Source organism: Macrobrachium rosenbergii, chromosome 37 (genome assembly GCF_040412425.1).
Source record: "Macrobrachium rosenbergii isolate ZJJX-2024 chromosome 37, ASM4041242v1, whole genome shotgun sequence".
In the NCBI taxonomy this organism is placed as follows: domain Eukaryota; kingdom Metazoa; phylum Arthropoda; class Malacostraca; order Decapoda; family Palaemonidae; genus Macrobrachium; species Macrobrachium rosenbergii.
The window spans coordinates 27,445,392-27,467,517 of record NC_089777.1 but is presented as its reverse complement, the minus strand read 5'-3'; the positions used below and the strand labels follow the sequence as shown (position 1 = coordinate 27,467,517).

Genomic DNA, 22,126 nt, shown 5'->3' with positions numbered 1-22,126 from the left:
TAATAGTCAAAACTGGGTTCATATTATAAGTGAAATTCTCCTTTTTCTTCGTATTTCTTAAATTTAAATGAAATTATACGTAGGACGGCAAGTTTTGCTTTCACCGCAATTTACTATTTTTTTCTTTTTAATTATTATTCATATCTGTTTTATGATAATTTTTTATACATTTGTAAAGCCACAAAGGATTTTTTTTACATATTTGTAAAAACACACAAGGATTTTTTTTACATATTTGTAAAGGCACACAAGGATTCTTTTACATATTTGTACAGGCACCCAGGGATTTTTTTTTACATATTTGTAAAAGCACACAAGGATTTTTTTACATATTTGTAAAGGCACACAAGGATTTATTTTTTTTACATAGTTGAAAAGGCACACAAGGATTTCGTTTTTTTACATAGTTGAAAAGGCACACAAGGATTTTTTTTACATATTTGTAAAGGCACACAATGATTTTTTTTTATTTATTTGGAAGGCACACAAGGATTTCTTTTTTTTACATATTTGTAAAGGCACAAAGGAATTTTTTGTTTACATATTTGTAAAGGCACCCAAGGATTTTGTTTACATATTTGTAAAGGCGCACAAGGTTTTTTTTTACATATTTGTAAAGACAGAATTTCTTTTTTTTTTTTTTTACATATTTGTAAAGGCAGAATTTCTTTTTTTTTTTTTACATATTTGTAAAGGCACACAAGGTTTTTTTTTACATATTTGTAAAGGCACACAAGGTTTTTTTTTTTTTACATATTTGTAAAGGCACACAAGGATTCCTTTTTTTTTTTTTTTTTTTTTTTTTTTTACTCATTTGGTAGGCACACAAGAATTTCTTTTTTTACATATTTGTAAAGGCACAAAAGGGATTTTGTTTTTTACATATTCGGAAAGGGACACAAGGATACGACTGTTATAGCATGGCTGATTGCGCTTATATACTTTCCCCAGTGGCTGGGAAACGGTCATGATTACAGTAATTGCTTTAATAAGACCGCGTGAAGAGCAATATTGTATTAGAGGGAAACGGGAACACTGACCTTTCGTATTGGCCTTCGCGAGTAAAAGTATTTTTTGCTTATGACTTGGTGCGTCTTTCATCATCAGTTGCTTTGATGGTGTTCGGCTCGCTTCACACGCACGCACTCCAGAGCTTAGAAAGTTTACACAATTTGATTTACGATTTGAACAAATAGGGTTTGTAATTGTTGTTCTTCGGGAACAGTGCAGTTTCTTGTGTTTGCAATCAGTAGGTTTCCTAAATTTAATGTTGTTGTTTTGCAAGGTATTGAGAATGATTAATATGTTTTGTGCCTTTTTGTTAGTACTGTAAATATTTAGAGGTAAATATAATTTTTTTTTATTAGTTGATGATAATGGACATTTTAAAATGTTTATGGTATGATATGCATCATTTCGTCTAATTTGTTTTTGGTTTTTTTACCGTAAATTACAAATTAAACTGGACTTTCCCTTTATTGAATATTTGACGTAACAAAACTTTTTAAAGGTGTAATTTCTTTTGTTTCATCAGAAGACATCCCTTGGTTTGCATCTTGATATTTATCAAAAGGAAATAGGTGGAATTATGGCGAATGATCTGTTCCCCCTATTAAATTCTTGGGAAAGTATACGTGATACAGTGAATCCATATTGTACTCCCTTGTCTGAATGGTATTGTACTCCCTTGTCTGAATGGACATATGACCTTTGCTAACAATTGGTCAGACCAATTAGATTTGACAAGTGGGCGTTTTGAGGCCATTATTGGCTTGGGGGCATTACGTCTAATATGCTAAGATTCATGTGATCTCTCTCTCTCTCTCTCTCTCTCTCTCTCTCTCTCTCTCTCTCTCTCTCTCTCTCCTGCCCTGGGAGCGAGTATTAATGTTAGTAGCCTTCAGATATTGCATTTTCATATTTTTAAGAGTATTTCTTGGATTACTGATTGTTATAAAACTAACAAAAGTTTCACGAAAATCCGGTAATTATTTTTTTATTATTATCCGGCTGTGTCAGATAGCGTACTTAGATCGTCCGGTATATATATCTATAAACTTAGATCAGTACTTCCGAGAATGATTAAATCTTCGTTCGGTAAAAGTTGATTTTAGTTGCACGTTGTATTATCACAGTGGAACTTCAATTAGACCTAATCCTAAAGAAAGCTGTATTTAGTGTGTTTTTCTGAGGGGGAGGGGCGACTATTCTTGGGATAATAATGTAACATTACCTCATTTGAGTGTGGAACTCAATAACTGTGTTAATGTTTCACCAGGCATACTGAAAACTTTCGTATACCTAAGTAATAGACTTCTACATTAAAAAATGTCCGTTACTTCGGCCTACGAAAGCTTCTGTGTGTATGTTGAAAATTACATCACAAGAAACAAGTCTGTATTGCCGCTGTGAATCGTGCACTGACAATTTCTGAAAACCTGTCATTTTTACATTTGATATTTTAGGAATTTTTTTCTTTAAATGACGGTTGGGGGAGAGACTATTTCTGTTTTAAAAGTCACTCCTGTTATTTCATCATAACGTGCGCAGTTGAAGTTTCATCTTTTATGTAAATTATGTTGTTTTGTAGAATTGAAAGGGGTCCTTTTCTTGTCATTGTATATAAGCTTTGTAGAGCATAATTTTTAAATGAAAACTATTTTCATAAGGACATCCTCTGCGTTTTCCTCTCATGACAGATGTAGATGCTCCCCTACCCCTGTTCATCTAGTTTGTGTCAACAGCAGTAGGGTAAAGGCTTTCAAAGGGTCTTTGATGCCTTTTGTCATGTTTATCTTTGACCTTTAGTTTGTGCTACACTGAGGTTCAAGGTCGAGTATGACTTTGTTTTCTAGATATATAAATATATACACTTGGAAATAGGTCATGTGAGAAATGTTTGTTTTTTTGGCTTACGATAAATGTAGGTTAAAGTGGAAATAGGTCATATGAGAAATGTTTGTTTTTTGGCTTATGATAAGTGTAGGTTAAAGTACACTGGCTCTCTGACTCGCATTGTGTTCGTATGTGACAGTAATGCTTCCTAAGGGTAAGTTGCGTGAATTAACGTTAAAGATATCGAATACCGTACCTCTCTTTCTTTCTTTCTTTAAATCATCAGCTGGAAACCCTTATGGATAGAAGCAACAGACTATAAGCCCAAGAGGGTTCCAGAGGGAAACAGTCCGCAGAGAGGTGATAAATAAATAATATGAGGGAATATAAAATAAGACCGATACACCTGAATTCAGAAGTCAGTAGAAAGCTAGAATGAATTAGCCCTTCGCTTAAGCATCTGGAGGTCAGAAGATTATGCAACTGCAATGGGCAAACTATTCGTAGCAAACTCTATCCAAGTCGTATTCAGGTATGATTTGCAATTGATCTCTCTTGGTGCTTTCCTTAGCAACGCCCTTTTGCGCCGTAAGAAACTTCCTAGTTCCACCTGCCCAAAGTCTCTGTACCTTTCTTTACGAGCTGACCGTGACTGTGATAAGGAGTTGTATTTTTCTTTCGTCGGCCCACGTTACGAGAAGTATCTTATCGTTGTTGGAATATCTTTAGGCTGAAACAAAAGCCCATCGATCTCGTACTCTCTCTGAACTGCTCAGAGAACGCTTTCTCTCCGTAGACGAAGTCACGCTTTTATGTGTTTGTGTTCATTTTTATTCCCTTCCTTTAGATAAAGGCTATTAGCAGAAGTATTAAAATGCAGTTGAATTTGTATTAGTTTGTCGTTATTACCATCTGGTATCGTGGTTAGTGTCGTGGCATGCCACTCGGATGTCGCGGGTTCGCGTCTCCCCCAGTGTGGTGTGCTTGTTCCATGTGAGTAAGTTTCATCTGAAATAATAAATAATAATAATGTATGAAATGGTCGATCGGCTTTCTTCAAGTTTGGTGAACTCAGTTGTATTAAATATTAAAGTCAGGAGGTAAATTCATGACTCTCTTTCAGCTGTGATATTTTTTTCTTTAACAATTTTTCGTAATTAAAGTGACTTAGGTATTAAGTCTCTTCAGCTGCCATTACATGGGTTTCTCTATTTCAGGAAAGGTCAGCATTACTGAACGATCTGCAGAAATTAGTCTTCACCAGAATGGGAGTCGGAGTCATGTAACTTTAATTTTCATTCATTGAGTTAACTTTCGTTTCCTTTCCTCCGCCACTTAAATATGACTGACATTATCATTGACATTTTTCAGTGATTTGGCTCACTTCAAATGTCAGCTGTTAATGTACTAATTTTATGAAGAATTATTTATAACAGAAATATTGTTTCTCGGGTATTTTGATGTGCTTACTCTCCCATTTGCCGTTTGAAAGAAATTGCCTAGCTCTGACTTTTGATAATTAAAAAAATGGGAATCAAAATTGCTTTGTGATGACAATTATTATTTTTGTAGGGTATTTGTGTTTGAAAACATTTAAATGCCACGTTAGAATAGCCTATTTATCCTAAACATTTACTGAGTTACATGTAGAGAATATACAGGTCACCTTCTACCTCATAGCCTCTCGAATACTTCACACATTTTGGATAAGCTTGTCACCACAATGCCTAAGATCCAAAAGCAAGAATATGAAGCAGTGCTGACGTCCATAGCAAGATTGCTTATCCAAAAAGTGTGAAGAATTCTAGAAGCTAAGAAACCATTTTTTTTATTACATTTACATTTAATGAGTTGTTAGGCATGTGTGTGTATGCGTATGCATTCAGTTATTGTTATGTATATATTACTGACTGGCTGTCAATTCTCGTATCTTCCCATACCCTACAATTGATAAACACGTAATATTAATGTGAAGGTTGCATTTTGTTCAGTTTCCCATAGTGCTTGAAAACCTGTCAAAAATCACAGTAAATTAAAGTAGCCTTTCTTCGTCTTATTTTCAAGTTTTATTTTCAAGTTCCTATTCTGGAATACCAGAATGAAGAGGTGGGAGCTATTAATAGCTATCAGGCAAGAACCTGTTTTTGGCACGTTGTTCGTTTCTTTTGAAGCTTTAAAAATAAAGTGAAAATATTTGCCGATGCAGTTGAATTGTGTGTAATCAAGACAGGTCTAATCCATGCCATTAGATGTTAGTCTTGACTTTTAGCTCTTTATATTAGGTAAGGATAATGGGAATTTATATTTGCCCAGCTAGACACCTCCAGTTGGGTGTTCGTAACCAGTCTTGTGCCTGATGTTTCAATACACTTTTTGATAGTATATTTACATAATATATTTACATCTTTTCAGCTGAGGAGAGACGATTGTATTTTATGGTTTATGTAGATTTTGGTAAACTTCCTTTTTTGAATCGTTTATGATTAAACCGTATTTTATATACCCAGGGGATGTCGGTTGAAATTTGATTTGTCAAGTATCTTAAGTTGTGATTGCGATTGCCATTCAGTTATTTGCTAAATATTAATACTTTCATGTATTTAAACTTTAAATTTGCAAGCCTCCAGCTGTATATACAAAGGAGTTTTCCTCTTGCGTTTTTGTTAAAAGGAGACTTAGATGTCGTTATTCCAATTTCGAAGGGAGATTTTCTTTAGCGAATTCATACCGGGCATCATTTAAAGTTTTTATTCCTTTTTGTTGATCCATAAATGTGTTATCAGTGATTTGCAGTAGTGCTCGATACACTTCTATAATTTTATAACTTTTTTCTTTGAATAATGTTTCCAATATTTCCCAAGTGGTCCTTTGTGAATTCTTTTAAACACATCCACTGTTGTTGTTAGTCAGTTTATTCCACGATTTTACATATATTCTAATTATTTTGGTTAACATTTTGCATAATCATAAGTATCTAAATGATTTTTTGTTGGGAAATTATTTTAAATTTTATTTTGGGAAATTTGTTTGTATAGTTTAGCCATAGTGAAAAGGTAATTGTAAAGCAGCTGGTACTTTATCATTGCCTTGATGTTAAATTTAGAGTATCAATTGTATTTTTTGAGTTTACATTGGATAAAGATTGTAAAAGGTCCAAACACTTTTAATCCCAGACTGCGTAAAGATCTCGTATTTTGTTTGCTTGTTTATTGTAAGTGTGTTGTATATTGCAATCATAATTATTTACATCTTAATACATATTTTTTTCATACTCCCCATGTAATCGGCAACGAAAGTTGAACTAATGTTTTATATGAAAAATTTGTGAAGGTTTACCTTAGAATAATAATGCCCATTTTCTGTAAACGTGAGAATATTAATACCCATTTTCTGTAACCGTGAGGTACATTTTATAAAGTTACCCCTGGAAATATTGTAGGTGCGTTTTCTGCAACGAAGCATAGCCCGAGATTGGTTCAAAGAAAACCACCCTGCTTTAAGCAGAGAGGGTAACTATTGTGGAATGTTTCCCCTGGCCATTACACGTTCACCTTACCTTTGAAATGTGTCGACGGATTGAGGTAGATATGACTGTTGTAACGAATTTTAAGAGGTTCAGATAGCGAGGATGTACTTCTTAGTCTATTCAAGGCTGTTATTATAGGCATTTTAGAAATGGGATAACAATGGCGACGGGCAGATGGATATTTATCTGAGTTGTGCTTACCAATAAAACATAACTATTAGCTAGGGGACTATCGTGGAGTATATGGAAGTGGGAAAGTATTCTCAGTCTCGGAGACAGAGGGAAAAGAAACATCCACTGAAGGAAGCAATGCGAGAATTGCTGATATTAATCAAGTAAATGCTTGACTTTATGTCTTTACGGTTGTTGTGTGTCTGAATGAGAGAAGTGACATAGGTGAACGAAATTGTACTGAAGTATAATGAGTTAATCGGATTAGAGTGGACGATAAATTTTCACGACAGAAATTGTACTGATTGACTGGTTTAGTATAATGAGAAATTAATCTTAGATGGATTAGAGTGGAGGATAAATTTTTCTACGACAGTAAATAGGGGAGGCTGAGATGGTATGGACACCTGTTGAGAAGAGATATCGTTTAGCCATGGGGATTCCAGGGAAGAAGAAGAAGAGGGAGTTTATTTTGGTGCTAATTGATGAGGCAGAAGCACAGGATAGAAAAGATGGGGCTCATAATACAAGCTGGGAAGAAGAAGAAAGTAAATCTCTTTATACATTTTTAAATACTATATTGTGATGAATAGCCACAAATAGTAAAACCAGGGTCGTTAATCAGGTAATTAGTTTCTATTTATCGTGTCTAGTTTTATTTTATGTATCGTCGTTATTTTTGTACTTTTTTTTTTTATATTAGCCTGCCTCATCCATTATTTTTCACATTTAGAGGTTTCTTTCCTTTGGAAGCTTGCCTTGCAAGTCGATGGTCCTTATAAACGCGTATTCATGCTGAAAAGCAGAATAATTAGCAATGTTCTAAAAACGAATGGTTAAGGCAATATGAAAAGAATGTCTAAGATAGCTATCGAAACGAAATACCGATCCGTTTTAAAATCAACTTAAGTGGTTGTACCGATGGAATATCATTAAGATAAGTTTTTACTAATCTGGGCATCTTAGAATATTGAGGTAAGAAACAAAAACGCTCCAAGGTTTTAAGTAACTGGTAAAGGTGAAGCTAAAGTATTTGACCTTCTTTAAATAAAATTGCGATATTTGTTTTATTCCTTTACTGTGTATCTTCTTGTGTACATTGTAATAAGATATTTGAGAAATGTACACACGTGTACAGTATTAATATGTATATGTATGTGTGTATATATATACAGTATATATATGTATATATATATATATATATATATATATATATATATATATATATATATATATACAGTATATATATATATATATATATACATACTGTATATGTGTTGTGATTTGATTGCTTATTGTAATAATCTTTCATTTGATGTGATTAGTTTTTTATCATTCAATGACGATTTTGCTCAATATGATGGTCGTGTTTATTTTCTAATATGATGTTTCTCTCAGTTTCATATGGCTTATTATTAGATCATTGTATGCGATGTGATCACTCAGTATGAACTTGAACTTGGAGAAAAATTGCATTATATGGTAGGTTTGAGTGATAGGGGTTTTCATCATGGGATCCATTTCATTACTCTTTATCATGAAATTTCCACTTTTGACGTCTGTAATTCTCTCCTTTTCAGACTTGTCTCGAGCGAAGAGGAACCTGAGCAATAACTTGCAGCGTTTCAAATTCGAAATCATCGGCAACAGCCAGACCGACGATGAAATCATCATCGGCGGATCCCTCAAGGAGTTCGCCAAGATCATCGACATGGTCGAGGATGAGAGGGAAAGGATGGTATGTGGGTGAAATCCTATAGTCTCTCTCTCTCTCTCTCTCTCTCTCTCTCTCTCTCCTCCTCCTCCTCCTCCTCCTCCTCCTCCTCCTCCTCCTCCTCCTCCTCCTCCTCCTCCTCCTCCTCCTTTCTTCTTCTTCTTCTTCTTCTTCTTCTTCTTCTTCTTCTTCTTCTTGTGAGATAATATCATATGGAGGTTCTGCATTCTTTACTTTTTTATTTCCTTGCTCTTCGTTTCATGATATACTTTCTATCACATATATATATATATCCTTTATTCTGTAATCTTTTCTTAAGATAGGTACCAGTACTTGTACGTCCCAGAACGTCTTCATTTTTAGCCTTAATGGTAATTACCATCAGTGGATCAATTACAGAAGAAAGAAAGGAAAAAACGCATGTGTTCGCCTTGGCGTCTCTGGCATTAAAACGGACAGAAATCCGACTCCCATTCTCCGTTTCATTTACCACAGGAGCGTAGGAGGGGAGGAGGAGGAGGAGGAGTAGGTGCCATCCGATCCGTATGTCAGTTTGCTTTTGTTGCCTTACGTAATATGGAGCAGATAGCAGATACGAGATGTTTGCTTATTCATTTATTTATTTTGAGAGTAGGCAGTTTTATTTTCTTTTAATACAATGGTGGTTTATAACCGTTAAACCATATGAATTATGCTTAGGTTATTTTCAAGGTTAGCTATTATCATTTTCTTTGCCCATGCAGCGTGGAGATTAGGTAATCATCCAAGTCGGAAGATTTTTGGCTCTGAAAACTCAGTCGCAGTTAAACTTGAGTGCAGAATTACTCTCCCTTTCTATTAGGATTAGGAATAAACCGTTCTGAATAAAATTTATTTTGTTGCACGTGCCATAGTGTGATTAAAGTTTACCAGTCGTCCTATGGGAAGCTGTGGCTATAATTTACTTTATTTTTTTTTTCCAAATTTCAAATAAGGACATTATCACGTACACAACTAATGTCATAATGTTTACCCAACTTAGTTTGAGCCTTCACCTCTGTAAGATTACGCGCATTCAAATACGCATGAGAGAATGCGTTATTTTTCCCTAAAATACACAAGCCACTTATGCAATTGAGATTACGTAAGAGATCTCCGTCAGTTTTCGTAATGCAGATTTGATTAGAGTTTAGCGAATCCTCCTCCTTTGCATATTCTCACGCTCTGAACTCTTGATGTGAAGAATTAACCCCTCCCCCACCCTCTTCCCCCCTTCTCTCTCTCTCTCTCTCTCTCTCTCTCTCTCTCTCTCTCTCTCTCTCTCTCTCTCTCTCTCTCCCCCTCCCCACCATAAAAATCCTAAGTGGATTGCTTCGAGTCTGCACTGTCTGTCAGATGTTAGCCTTTTCATGTTTTGTTTGGTACCTAAACAAAAGTCGCTCCAGCAGTGTTTGTTATGAATTTACTTCGTGCACGTGTGCTTGACAGAGAGAGAGAGAGAGAGAGAGAGAGAGAGAGAGAGAGAGAGAGAGAGAGAGAGAGAGAGAGAATTTTGATATGCTTATATGTACTTGTGAGTTTTCAGGTAAAGAGATATTCTTGAAATGCAATTGTGTTTTGTGAGCTGAACTATCTATCTGTCAATCTGTCTATTTATTTATCTATATATCTATCCATAAACAAACACGTTAATAACTTCTCCCATACTCTCGAAATACAAAGTCATAGGAATTGAAATATGTAATTGTCTTCCATCTCAAAAGGACCACAAGATGACCTTCGTAACATATCTTCCTCCCTTCTTCCTCATGTATAAACATCAACATCTTCCCTTATTCATTTACTTGATTGGAGTTCCACAAACATCATATCCCAACACAATAGCATCCAATTTCACCTTCAGACTAACTAGAAATCCCACTGCTTTAACAGCCATTGCATATATGACTCACTCTGATTTTTAGGAGGGTACTCCGGATATATTGTAAGTGCTGGTAACCTGGTTCTATTACCTTTTAAAAAAATACAGATTGAGTGACTTTTGTACCCCTGATAATACACAGACAAACCAAGTAGCTGATGACCCGCTAGAGAAATGTTAACAACTGCGTTCAAACAATATTTCAACGTATGAGGCGACCGGTGAGTTAGATTAAATATTTTAAGAAAGACACACATAATGTATGTATATATATATATATATATATATATATATATATATATATATATATATATATATATATATAGATAGATAGATGGATAGATAAATAGAGAGAGAGAGAGAGAGAGAGAGAGAGAGAGCTGGGATTGGATATAAATTCTACAGTATATGAAGTTTATGCTCAGTTTCATCGAATTATTCTTCCATTCGAGACTGCACATTCAAGGTCGCATAAGGAGAGGACGCTTAAGAAGAAATTCTGCAGCGGCGGCTTATATTACTCCCGTGATAACCGGATGCGCCCGTCTGCCATCCACGCCATTGACTACCGTTTTGAAGCAATCATGACGCATTCTGCTAAATGTCAATGAGAAAATTGCGTCGAAACGCACTTTCCCAGCCGCCCTGTCGGAGGCAGAACGCAAACCGCATCTTCGGAGTAACTCCGGGTGTGAGAAAATGGTCTTTTTGTCTCTCGGCTCGGCTGTCCTTTAACGCGCTTTATGCGTAAATAGCTCCTTTTTTATTGAGCGTGATGAATGTTGCGTTTATTAAATCCATCAGCTCCTTTTAAGCTGTTCCTGTTGCTGTGCTTCTCCCATGTGATTCCGTTCACCGCGGAAGAACGTCTGGTCCTGTGGTTTTGAACGGCAGAATCTGTTAACGCGGAGTCACTTCAGGGTAGAAATAAATAATGTGGTTACAACAATGCAGGTGGATATGTCGGTCTTCTCGTCGCTGTTATTTATTTTTTCTCGCAACCCAACTCCCGCATTCTCTCCTTCCAACTCTCTACTTGTAAAATTCCATCTCTTATGTCACTAGGTCTTGTTGCCGGATCTTTTATATCTTACGTAACGCTAGTAATTGTTTTCGGTCTTTGTGGAAAGCTTTAACGTTGTGCAAGCAGTTATATTTTGGAAGTGTAAATTCTTAGGTTAGGTTAGGTCAAGTTGGTCAGGTTAGGTTAGGTTGCTTCTATCCTCAGTGTTATAAAAATGTTTTAGTTATATTTTTTGTGGTTGATTACAAGAAATTGTACTCCAGCAATTCTGATAAGGATGAAATAAGTATTTTATGATTTTGCAACCAATGTAAAATCTTAAAAAAAATAAAAAACTTTTGTTAGATTAACTATTGTACATATGAAAAATAGGAATGCAAAAGAAAGGGCCAATGATATATTGACAGTCCTGAGATGAACATGCCCGGGTTTTAGTTTTCAGTCAGTGTTTAGTAAAACAGCCAAGTGTTTAAAATATTTGGTCATTTTTCAATATTATCGAAGCACCAATTTTTATAAAGTAAAATCGCTAATAATTTAATCTTGATGATTTATATATTGTCGTTCATTCACCTTTGAACATTTAAGAGGAAACCTAATACTTAAGAAGAAAGTTTTGTGGGTGTGTGAAAGGTAAAAGTGTAAAATGGATTGTTGAAAGCGACGCCTAAGTTTTCATGCATGATGTTCTTCATGCATGCAATAATATCTTAAGGGGGAAAGCGTTGGTTCTCAAAATCTGTGCGAGAATATTTTTCAGGTGAAAATATTTTCTTTTTACAAAATTACATCTTTGGTATTTGAGATGTAGGCTGTATACGTTATTGATGGTGATGCGAGAATAGATTAGAAGCTGAACTCTTAATATAGATCAGTATATTATTTTTGCATGGAATTTTAGTTGTTTATATTATTTATTGTAGCATCAGTGATATAAAAATAGATTTTAATTTGAGAAAAATGCTCCTAAGATTATCGAAAGAAGAGTTTTATTTTCAAGTTTTTGAAAAAAAGAAACTGCCTTGGTTTTTCATATAAAGTGTTTTTCTTTGTTAGATTCTCATATATAAATTATATATATATATATAAATTATATATATATATTACATATATATATGTATATATGTTATATATATGTATATATATGCATTTATATGTATTAAAGGTGTCTTCGAACGAAATTCAGATTGAATATCAGTCACGCCGTGTGAAAATCTTTTGATAAAAGTACTTCTTTATAAGTGTTTTTTTTGACAGGTTTTTACTCTCTGAGACACCCCCTGACAAACTAGAATCATTGTCCTTTTAAAAAAAAAAATTGAGGCAGCACGTGAATGTAACCTTTGCAAATGTAGCCACGGCAGATGCGGGTTTGCCAAGGTTGCTTGTGGTGGAGCGTTATCATTTTGTTTTCAGGAGCATGTATGGATGATATACTTGCCCCTGTGGAAATTTACATGTCTCGGTTCGTTTGTGTGTGATTGATGTCGTTTTTGTGGGACTATATTTTCTTCGTTGGTGTATTTAGGAGATTTTGTTGAAAAGAATGGAAATAAAATGCCAATAAAAGGTATTATGTAAAATGAAAAGAGAAAACATTTCTGAAAAAAACAAAAGAAAATTAAAAAAAATGTTTTTTATTTCTTGCGTTTGTAGTTGCATCAGTTACAGTCTCCGTTTTGAGCTTCTTTTTGTTCTTAATCGTCACGTTAATGTACCCCTCTAATTTGTTGCATCCAGTGTGTCTGTTTCCCTGACTTTCCTGCTGGTGTTTTGGTCTTCTTTTTCAGTGATTTTATAGTTACCGTGTATGTCCAAAGTACCTTGTTTTTTCAAGAATTAGAGGCATTTATTTCTGGTGATAGAAATTCATTTCTCGTCATAATGTAGTTCGGATCCCACAATAAACTGTAGGTCCCGTTGCTAGGTAACCAGTTGGTTCTTAGCCACGTAAAATAAATCTAATCCTTCGGCCAGCCCTAGGAGAGCTGTTAATCAGCTCAGTGGTCTGGTTAAACTGAGATATACTTAAACAACAACCTTATGTTTTCGGAAATAACCCCTGTAGATACCATAGTCTCTTCACAGAATTTCTCTGTAGTATCTCTTAAGTACTTTTTTCAGCACATTTCACATATTTATCTTTGAGAGTCTGTGTTGAAACAAACGATTCTGAGCAATGCGGATAGCTTTATGGCTTAAGACACCTCCACTCAATATTTTTTAGAAATAATTATCCAGTTTCAAATGTTTTGCAAAGACCGGAAATCATATTCACTTCATAATCGCACTTTTTTCAGTGAAGAATCCTACCATTGTATTTTTTTTTTATTGATTTGTATGGGTCATTGTAAGCATAACGTAATGATAAGAGCATAGAATGGTTTTTCAGTTTCGGTGTTCTTAAGTTTTGTTTTGTAGGACTGTCTTGAGAGAGAGAGAGAGAGAGAGAGAGAGAGAGAGAGAGAGAGAGATGATTAGGTGACTAATCTGGAAGTAATGCCATTACGCAATCATTATTGGAAGTATGAATGACAAAGCTGCTTGGGGTTTACGCTAGAAGGTAGCACAGTGGAAATCTCAAAGGTCGCTTTAACATTGAGAGGATAAAATAAAAAAGAGAGAGCCTTTGTGGAATTCCGATTCAGACCTTGGGATGTTGCACTCTTATAGAAGTCGTGGCGTCTTGTCATGTCCAAAGGAAAACCGTAAGAGCTGCAGTCGAGATTAAAGTAGATTTAGTTACCCTTTAAAGGAAGCAGAATTACTACCTCGAACCATGCATGTATGAAGCGTTGGTATATAGTTCTCATTTAGATGACAAAAAATGAGAAATCGCCTAGGATCAGAAAGTTATGAAAGGTGACTAAATCTTTAATGTTACGGACGCGCAAGGTTGTTCTTCCTGCACCTAATTTCGATATCACGTCTGGGTTGATATACCAAAAAATCTTAGGCAGGTCATATTAGACGAGTACATCCTGGAATTGCATAGCAAGATTAGTCTGGGACTGGGGGAAGAAGATGAAAGAGTAGAAATAGATGGGAAAAATTGACTCGAGCGGCCGACCCTGCTATACAGTGGAATTAATAAGGGCGAAAGAAGAGAAAGATTAGTAAGTTTGCTTTTAAGATTTAAGGCAAGCCCAACAAACAAAGAGGGAAGGAAATCATTTACCCGTCTCTCAGAAAAAGGAAAGGTATGAGTATTAGAGCAAACAAAAACAGGAGGGTAATATATCAAAGGTGAGGTTAGATGAAGAAAGTCTTTAAACAGATTATTACTACTTCAAATGTGACGTGGCAGGTGCTGTAGTCCACTGTAAAATTATTAAAGGATCTGACTTGATGGATGTGCTTTGGCCCTTAAAGAAACATTGGAAAATTAAGGTAAAAATGAGATTTCCAGTTCCTTTTGTGAAACAACAAAAAGATAAACATTTAGGTAAAATTTGTTTAATTAAAAATCCACTTACATGTTGAGTTGTTAAGTATCTTCACCCTTTCACCATTTCATATTTATGATAACAGCAAATCTTCTGTCAGAAACTCTCTCTCTCTCTCTCTCTCTCTCTCTCTCTCTCTCTCTCTCTCTCTCTCTCTCTCTCTCTCTCTCTCTCTCTCTCTCTCTCAAACAAGCATCCATTCAGAGCTTTCTGCAAAGAAAAGGGTTCACACAACTTAATGTGTTTACAGTGCCTTCTGTTGTCATTTGAATATATCAAGTAATAGGGCTGTGAAGTTATGTCGTCTAGGATGCACATTGTGTTTATTGCTTGAAATTGAGTTTCACCATCTTGTGAGTACTTGGAAATGGTAAGATGTTCTAGTGTGCAGTCACTCTTTGTGAAGAAAGTTTTACGATCCTTATTCTTGAGAATTGTCCCTACCTATTGTCGCTTTTATTCTCGGCACGTAAATGTGTCAAGTCTACCCTTTATATATCAACTGCATTTCTTTAGAATATACTTGAGGTTTTTATGGATGTAATTTGAAGCAAAGTGGGAAGAGAAACCGCTGTATTTGTGAGTATTCTTGGTATTTTACTGCATAGAAAAGTACATTGGATATAAATCTCGATTGTCCCAGCATAATGATATTTTTCTTCTCGCCTGGAAAAAAATAATAGACTCTTGAATATTTGTTACTGGTGTCTTAAATACCTTTAATAAATAACATGTAAACCTCAATAATATTTTGCAAAAATAACCCGACTAAAAAAATTTGATGCGTAGAATTTATATAAATATTTAAAAACAAAATATAGGCTATTTCCTCTTATTCCTTATTGTTTATCAGATGTTAATTTCCTTTCACTTCAGGTACACCGATTGATAAATTATTGTAGCGTGTCAGATACTTGATTTATTTTCGAAATCTCAGATTATATGTTGTATTTTCTATTTTATTTGGGAATTGACAGTTCTATTTTATTTAGTTTGTTCAATTGTTTTCTTTATCACAGATGTAGTGTTTGTTTATTTATTGTCTCATATAAAAAATGTTGAAATCTACTTCCTAATTTATTTAGACTGTTCGAATTTTTCGTCATCACAGATGTGTTGCTTGTTTGTTTATTTTTTTATTTTGAAAAATAAAAAAGACATCTACTTTTTGTTCCCTCCAGCTGGAACGATCCTACGAGCAGATCATCGTGCCCCTGGAGACCTTCCGAAAGGAGGCGATCGGGGGCGCCAAGGAGGGTCGCAAGAAGTTCGAGAAACAGACGCAGAAGTTCTGTCAGTCTCAAGAGCGATACCTCAACCTCTCGACGAAGAAGGACGACCAAGTGTTGCAGGAAGTAAGTACCGAGATTTGTTTTCGAAATGATTATAACTCTAAGCTATTCATTTTTTTTTTTATTCGAAAGCCTTTCTATTTTCCATCTTGTACCTACGTTGTATGATAATGATGAATTGTAAACGCCTTTTTTTTTGTACAGCTGAGGAACCGTAGACACCTTTTATGTATAAACGATGAATCGAAGACGTCTTTTACGTATGAATCGATGAATTTTCTCTTCATTAATAAGGCAGAAATTAGGGAGAAGAGGCGTATTTTCAAAGGCTGTTGCCCATCGCAGAAAGCTCTGCCACATTCACGGGAATTTAATAGAAGACTCAGTAAGTCTTTGTTGTTACCTTATACTCGATTATGTTATTCAACTGGTTGGTAATTGTTGGTGTAACACGGAATGTCTTTTGTGTATCATTTACACCGGATTTGATAATAGTATAATTCGTTAGACCCAATGATCTGTATAGAATCTCTTGTTTAAGTTCCTAAGGGGTAGATGTCAGTGAAAATTCTGCGTTAGTATCGGAAGAAATCGCCTTTCACACGGCGGCACAAACTTACACAAAATATATGCTTATCCACTATCCAGTTTTTTCGTTCTTTGGAAAAGTGCTCATATTTATATAAAAAAATGGCCAAGTTCGATTTTATTCAGTGTTTTAAATTTCTCCGTGAAAACGGCAATGAAATCGTATGAAATGCTTCACATCTTGAACAGAAATAAGTGGCAATTGCGTCTGATAACATGCCCATTAAGATAATGGTGCACAGCTTTATCGAATTACCTTAATGGGTATCTTATCCGTGATTTCTGAGTAAGAGTCCTCTTTAATTTCCCGCGTGGGAAGAGGAAAAAGGAGAGGGAGCTCAAATGGTCCCTAATGGGCATAAGTACAGTGGCAAGTGGCATTGACACGCTCAAGGGGTGAACCTTGACCTTTTCCTCCATACATGATGTCATTGCTGAAACAGATACTTGTGTCCGCTGTTCTATTGATATGGACCCGTTGTGTCATCTGGTTTCGCCTGCTAGATTCTCCATGAGTGTATTTGAGTGTGGTGTTTCTGGACATATTTACACTGTCTCTCACACACATACACAGACGCATATATATATATATATATATATATATATATATATATATATATATATATATATATATATATATATATATATATATATATATATATATATATATATATATATATATGATTTCTGTCAGTTTTACACGCTTGACATTTTTATATTTACAGTTATTCAGCCACAGATATTGTTTGACATCGAATTCCCTTCATCTTGGGAACAACTTACAGTAAAGGGGAATTATAATTGATGAGTGCTTCTGCGCCGGCCGGGATTCGAACCGTGGCCTGGTTTAAAAACAACGATAGACCGTGACTTTGACCACTCGGCTTTCGTTGTGTGTGTGTGTATATATATATACACATATACACACACATCATACATACATACATACATAGTGTACATACATATATAATTATGTTTATGCAGTTCTTTTAACTTTGTCGTCAGTCTGTCCGAATAACGTAATATTTTTATTATCATTAATTTGGGTTCCTTTACCTCGTCAACGAGAGTTTAGAGTGCCATTCAACCGAAAAACCGTGAGAATGCGTTCGCTTTAATGAGCGTTTTGTGTGCTGCGAGGTTTTCCAGTTGCAGTTTTCCCAAAAGCTGGGACCATTAGTTTTCACCTTCAGGGTCCGAGTCGAGGAGGAGATATTCTCGAGATAATTCGACGAGGCGCCTAGCGGGTTGTATGAGAAAGTTTGTTTTTTATATATTTATTTTTTTTTTTGTGCTGGGTGTAGTTCATGCTTGTTAGAATTATTGTGGTTGTACATTGAGATGTATATCTATGTCTATATCAGTAACTGTGTGTGTGTGTGTATATATATATATATATATATATATATATATATATATATATATATATATATATATATATATATATATATATATATATATATATGTATGTATGTATGTATGTGTGTCTGTATATGTAAGCGTGCATGTCTGTATTCATAATAGGCCTTTGTATGTGTGTGTATTCATATTTTATGTGAATATACACATATTATAAATACAGACGTGCACACACACATACGTACACGCACACACATATACATACATACATCCATACATATATATATGTGTGTGTGTGTGTGATCTTGTTAACATGTATAAATAACCCCCAAAATAATGGTTATTAATGTTTAAATTTTTATGAATATTTTAACGTTTAAGATTTATCGTATCCTCGTTTATCAGTAGCCTTGTAAATTACATAGATAATACTTAGCCTGTCTTTGGTTAGCTGACATCCTGATGTAATCTTGTAAGGAAGAAGATTTCAACTCTCAACCTTAGTGTTGATTCAGAAAACTTCTTATTTGGAGTGCCCAATTAAGAGTGCCTTGTATCAACCACTGTCTTGCTGTGAGAGAGAGAGAGAGAGAGAGAGAGAGAGAGAGAGAGAGAGAGAGAGAGAGAGAGAGAGAGAATTTAATGGCTTCTAAAAATACTATTCTAATGTCGGTCGGGTATGTTTTACCCTCAATGGAAGAACGTATTTGCATGCCAGCGAACTCTTTTAATTAACAAGTTTAGATTTCTGAGAGAGAGAGAGAGAGAGAGAGAGAGAGAGAGAGAGAGAGAGAGAGAGAGAGAGAGGTTTGTTTAGAAAGACAGTGGGTTATGTTTTTTGTTGCAGAAGTCATTGGAGATGTATTTCCAGAGTCACATGAATTAGCATTTCGGAAATTGTACAAGTTTTAAATGAAATTTTCTTCTATAATTTAGTCCATATGGGAGGCATTGAATTCTCTTGCCTTATATCGTATTCTCCTTGCACATTGCAAAGATCATTGCGTAGCCGCTGGAGGCTCTCATAACGCAGTTTTGATTTATTTAGGCGTATGGCACCATGTGGTATTTATCAAGGAAGAGGGTACAGACTGTAGTGTACACCAAGAGCATCATATTGTACTGAAGGTTCCCTGCAGCTTCCTTTCGACCCAGCTGCGCTTAATTCTTCCTTTTACTTGTTGTTTGTTCCTTTTGGTTCACTCTCTCGTAGCTGTTCAGCTGTTGTATCTTTTGCTCTTGCCTCATTGATTACTTGTCAGCAAGTAACAAATGAGATTCTAGAATTGCGGCTGAGAGAGTCTCTCTCTCTCTCTCTCTCTCTCTCTCTCTCTCTCTCTCTCTCTCTCTCTCTCTCTCCTTGTGGACTAGGAGAGAAACATACGGTGCATGTTTACTTAGAATCCAGTATGCCTCTCTTGATCTCAGCAGTGAACTTAGTTTTTAGTATTCAGTAGACTGTTGTGGGGCATAGTAAACTCCAGTAGTGAAAACACATTCTCCGTGTTTGTCTTGAATGGTTAAGAAAACAAACCACTCTATAAAACCAAGTTTAAGTTTGTAAATATAAAACAGGAGTTTTCGGCCATCTCCAAGATCCTCTGCAGCTGAAGAGGACCTCTTTGAAGGCAGAAAGCTGCTGTTTTATATTTATTCATAAAGGCTTGGTTTTACACAGTGGATTTTTCTTCTTAAGCATAGTTGACTATGGAAAGCATGAAAGGAAAACGAGATCTGTATAATCCCTGTGCCGTCAAAATGTATACTATCTTTGTGACCACTGGATGTTTTGTTTCTCTCCATGAACCAACTTACTATTGTCTTGAATTAATCTGATTGCTTACGTAGCGTATCTCTTGAGTCTCATTATCTCGGGCAGGGAAGGCAAGGGGAACCAAGAACTTGCGTTTTATGGAATTCGGTTTTGCTGCCGGAATCGTCCTTGACGTGGCTGTGCCCTTGAAGTGTCAGTTTTTTTGTCGCCTTAATTTTTGTTTTATTTAATTCATAAAGGGTCTTTATAGTCAATCTCGTTGGTTAGGTAATTTAGCAAGAATAAGTAACGTAGATAATGGCTTCTTTTAAGGATTTTTTTTGTATAACGTTATATAATTTGATAAACAGGTAATAAAATGTACTTGCATTGGGTCCATTGCTAATTACAAATTGCAGTGTGTTGTGCACACAACTTAGCCCGATTACTTGCACCTTCCCTTCTCTTCACCAACGCCGACCCTGTGTCTCCAGAGACTTCAGTCTTGGGCACTTTCTTCCCAGTCACCTATTACGTATTTGGTCTCTTTCTTCCTAATCACTAATTGATATCCTTTATGCGCACTGAATTTACATATAAGATACAACCCTAGAAAACTACATTGAGGATGCTTTCAGTTTTTGTCTTGGTAGTTGGTAAGGTAATAAACTCACACTAAAAGAAACATTTTCAGTCATACTGTATATTTTTTCATTAATGTACTTGCATTGGGTCCATTGCTCATTACAAATTGCAGTGTGTTGTGCACACAACTTAGCCCGATTACTTGCACCTTCCCTTCTCTTCACCAACGCCGACCCTGTGTCTCCAGAGACTTCAGTCTTGGGCACTTTCTTCCCAGTCACCTATTACGTATTTGGTCTCTTTCTTCCTAATCACTAATTGATATCCTTTATGTGCACTGAATTTACACATAAGATACAACCCTAGAAAACTACATTGAGGATGCTTTCAGTTTTTGTCTTGGTAGTTGGTAAGGTAATAAACTCACACTAAAAGAAACATTTTCAGTCATACTGTATATTTTTTCATTAATAATAGCATTAACATTATGGAAATCTCGTCCTATATCTTCCCTTTACATCCAGTAACCGAGCTGGATATTTGGGAAACAAACCCTTCTCAGTCTCTTCATTAGACTAAATTCAATATTCAGGAAAAACTGTGCAACTATGTAGTACTTTTATCCTTCTTTCCAAAGGGATTGAATCTTGTTAGGATGATGAAAGGGGGTTTTTCTCTATCCCTTGAAAGCGTCAGGTGATGTGACGATTATGTATTCTTGGTGGAGTAATGATTGCAAAGACTACTTTGCACACTGAAAGGCGGGGCTTAATTGCGCAAGGTTTAAAGTTCACCCACTCTTCCCCCCCTCCCTCCCCTCTCGTGTGTTGAACGGGCTAAATCTGATTAGTCAGAGAGTGGGCTTTTGAAAAGCAACGATAATTTGCGACGCGGAACGAACTAACCCTTTTATTTCGTGCTTAGGTGGGTGGACAGAAAGAGAGACAGACAGACAGACAGAGACGTAAGTTTGCCTTACTAGAGCTGCGTTCTTGGAACGGTGAAAACGTACTTTTGTCACCCCTATAGTGTTGTGTCCGTTATGAAAAGATTTTGTTGATATGAGAGAGAGAGAGAGAGAGGAGCAATTTTTCTTATCTCAGCATGTAGGAGTTTTTTTAACTTCTGTAAATACATACGACTGAAGACTCGCAAACCTATTGCATTAGTAGCTCTGAATGATTATGAGTTTTATTGATATAGGAGCTTGAAAGGGATAAAAGATACCATTTTCTCCATGTCCATTTCCGCTAGCTGTATTTTAATTTCTTCCATATAGATGGATGCAGATACAATGAATTAATTCCCCTTGTATGTAGTGCCCATCCTTCATTTTTGTGTGTACCTTTATATGTGTGTAACGCCTTTACTATCAATGATATTAGTAATTATCAGTATTTAAAGATATTCAGCATCAATAACAGCCCGTCAGTAGATAAATTTTGGAAAAATGGTAATTGTGTGCCAGGTATGAGATTAGCCGTTGGTCACGGAGATATGTTTTCATTTTTAGTCCACGAGATGTTTAATTATATATTTTTTATTTGTATAAATGCATCAATCATTCCTCGTGATTTCACTCAGTTTTGTGACGCTTTTTCTTCGAGGTTGATTGTTATTTAAAGTGCTTTTTGGTAATGTTTATTGGTCGCATCTAATTTGGCAGTGCCTACAATCTCTCTCTCTCTCTCTCTCTCTCTCTCTCTCTCTCTCTCTCTCTCTCTCTCTCTCTCTCTAACCCCAGTAAACGATGGCACGGGAATGAAAGGGTCATGGGACACAGATGATCATGTACAAAAAAACTCTCTCTCTCTCTCTCTCTCTCTCTCTCTCTCTCTCTCTCTCTCTCTCTCTCTCTCTCTCTCTCTCTCTCACCCCAAGAATCTATAGTACGGGGATGGAAGGGTCTTGGGATACAGATGATCATGTACAA

The 22,126-nt window shown here is 35.6% G+C and overlaps 1 protein-coding gene across 33 annotated transcripts in view; it reads left to right on the top strand.

Annotated features, from left to right (window-relative positions):
- The window catches only part of Graf (GTPase regulator associated with FAK), a 424,388-nt gene that overhangs the window by 258,814 nt on the left and 143,448 nt on the right, over window positions 1-22,126 (top strand). For all 33 annotated transcript variants that reach the window (XM_067081836.1, XM_067081843.1, XM_067081844.1 and 30 more), the window contains exons 2-3: window positions 8,113-8,270; window positions 15,798-15,971. In XM_067081836.1, the coding sequence (XP_066937937.1) occupies window positions 8,113-8,270; window positions 15,798-15,971 (332 nt within the window). The remainder of the gene's footprint in view (window positions 1-8,112; window positions 8,271-15,797; window positions 15,972-22,126) is intronic.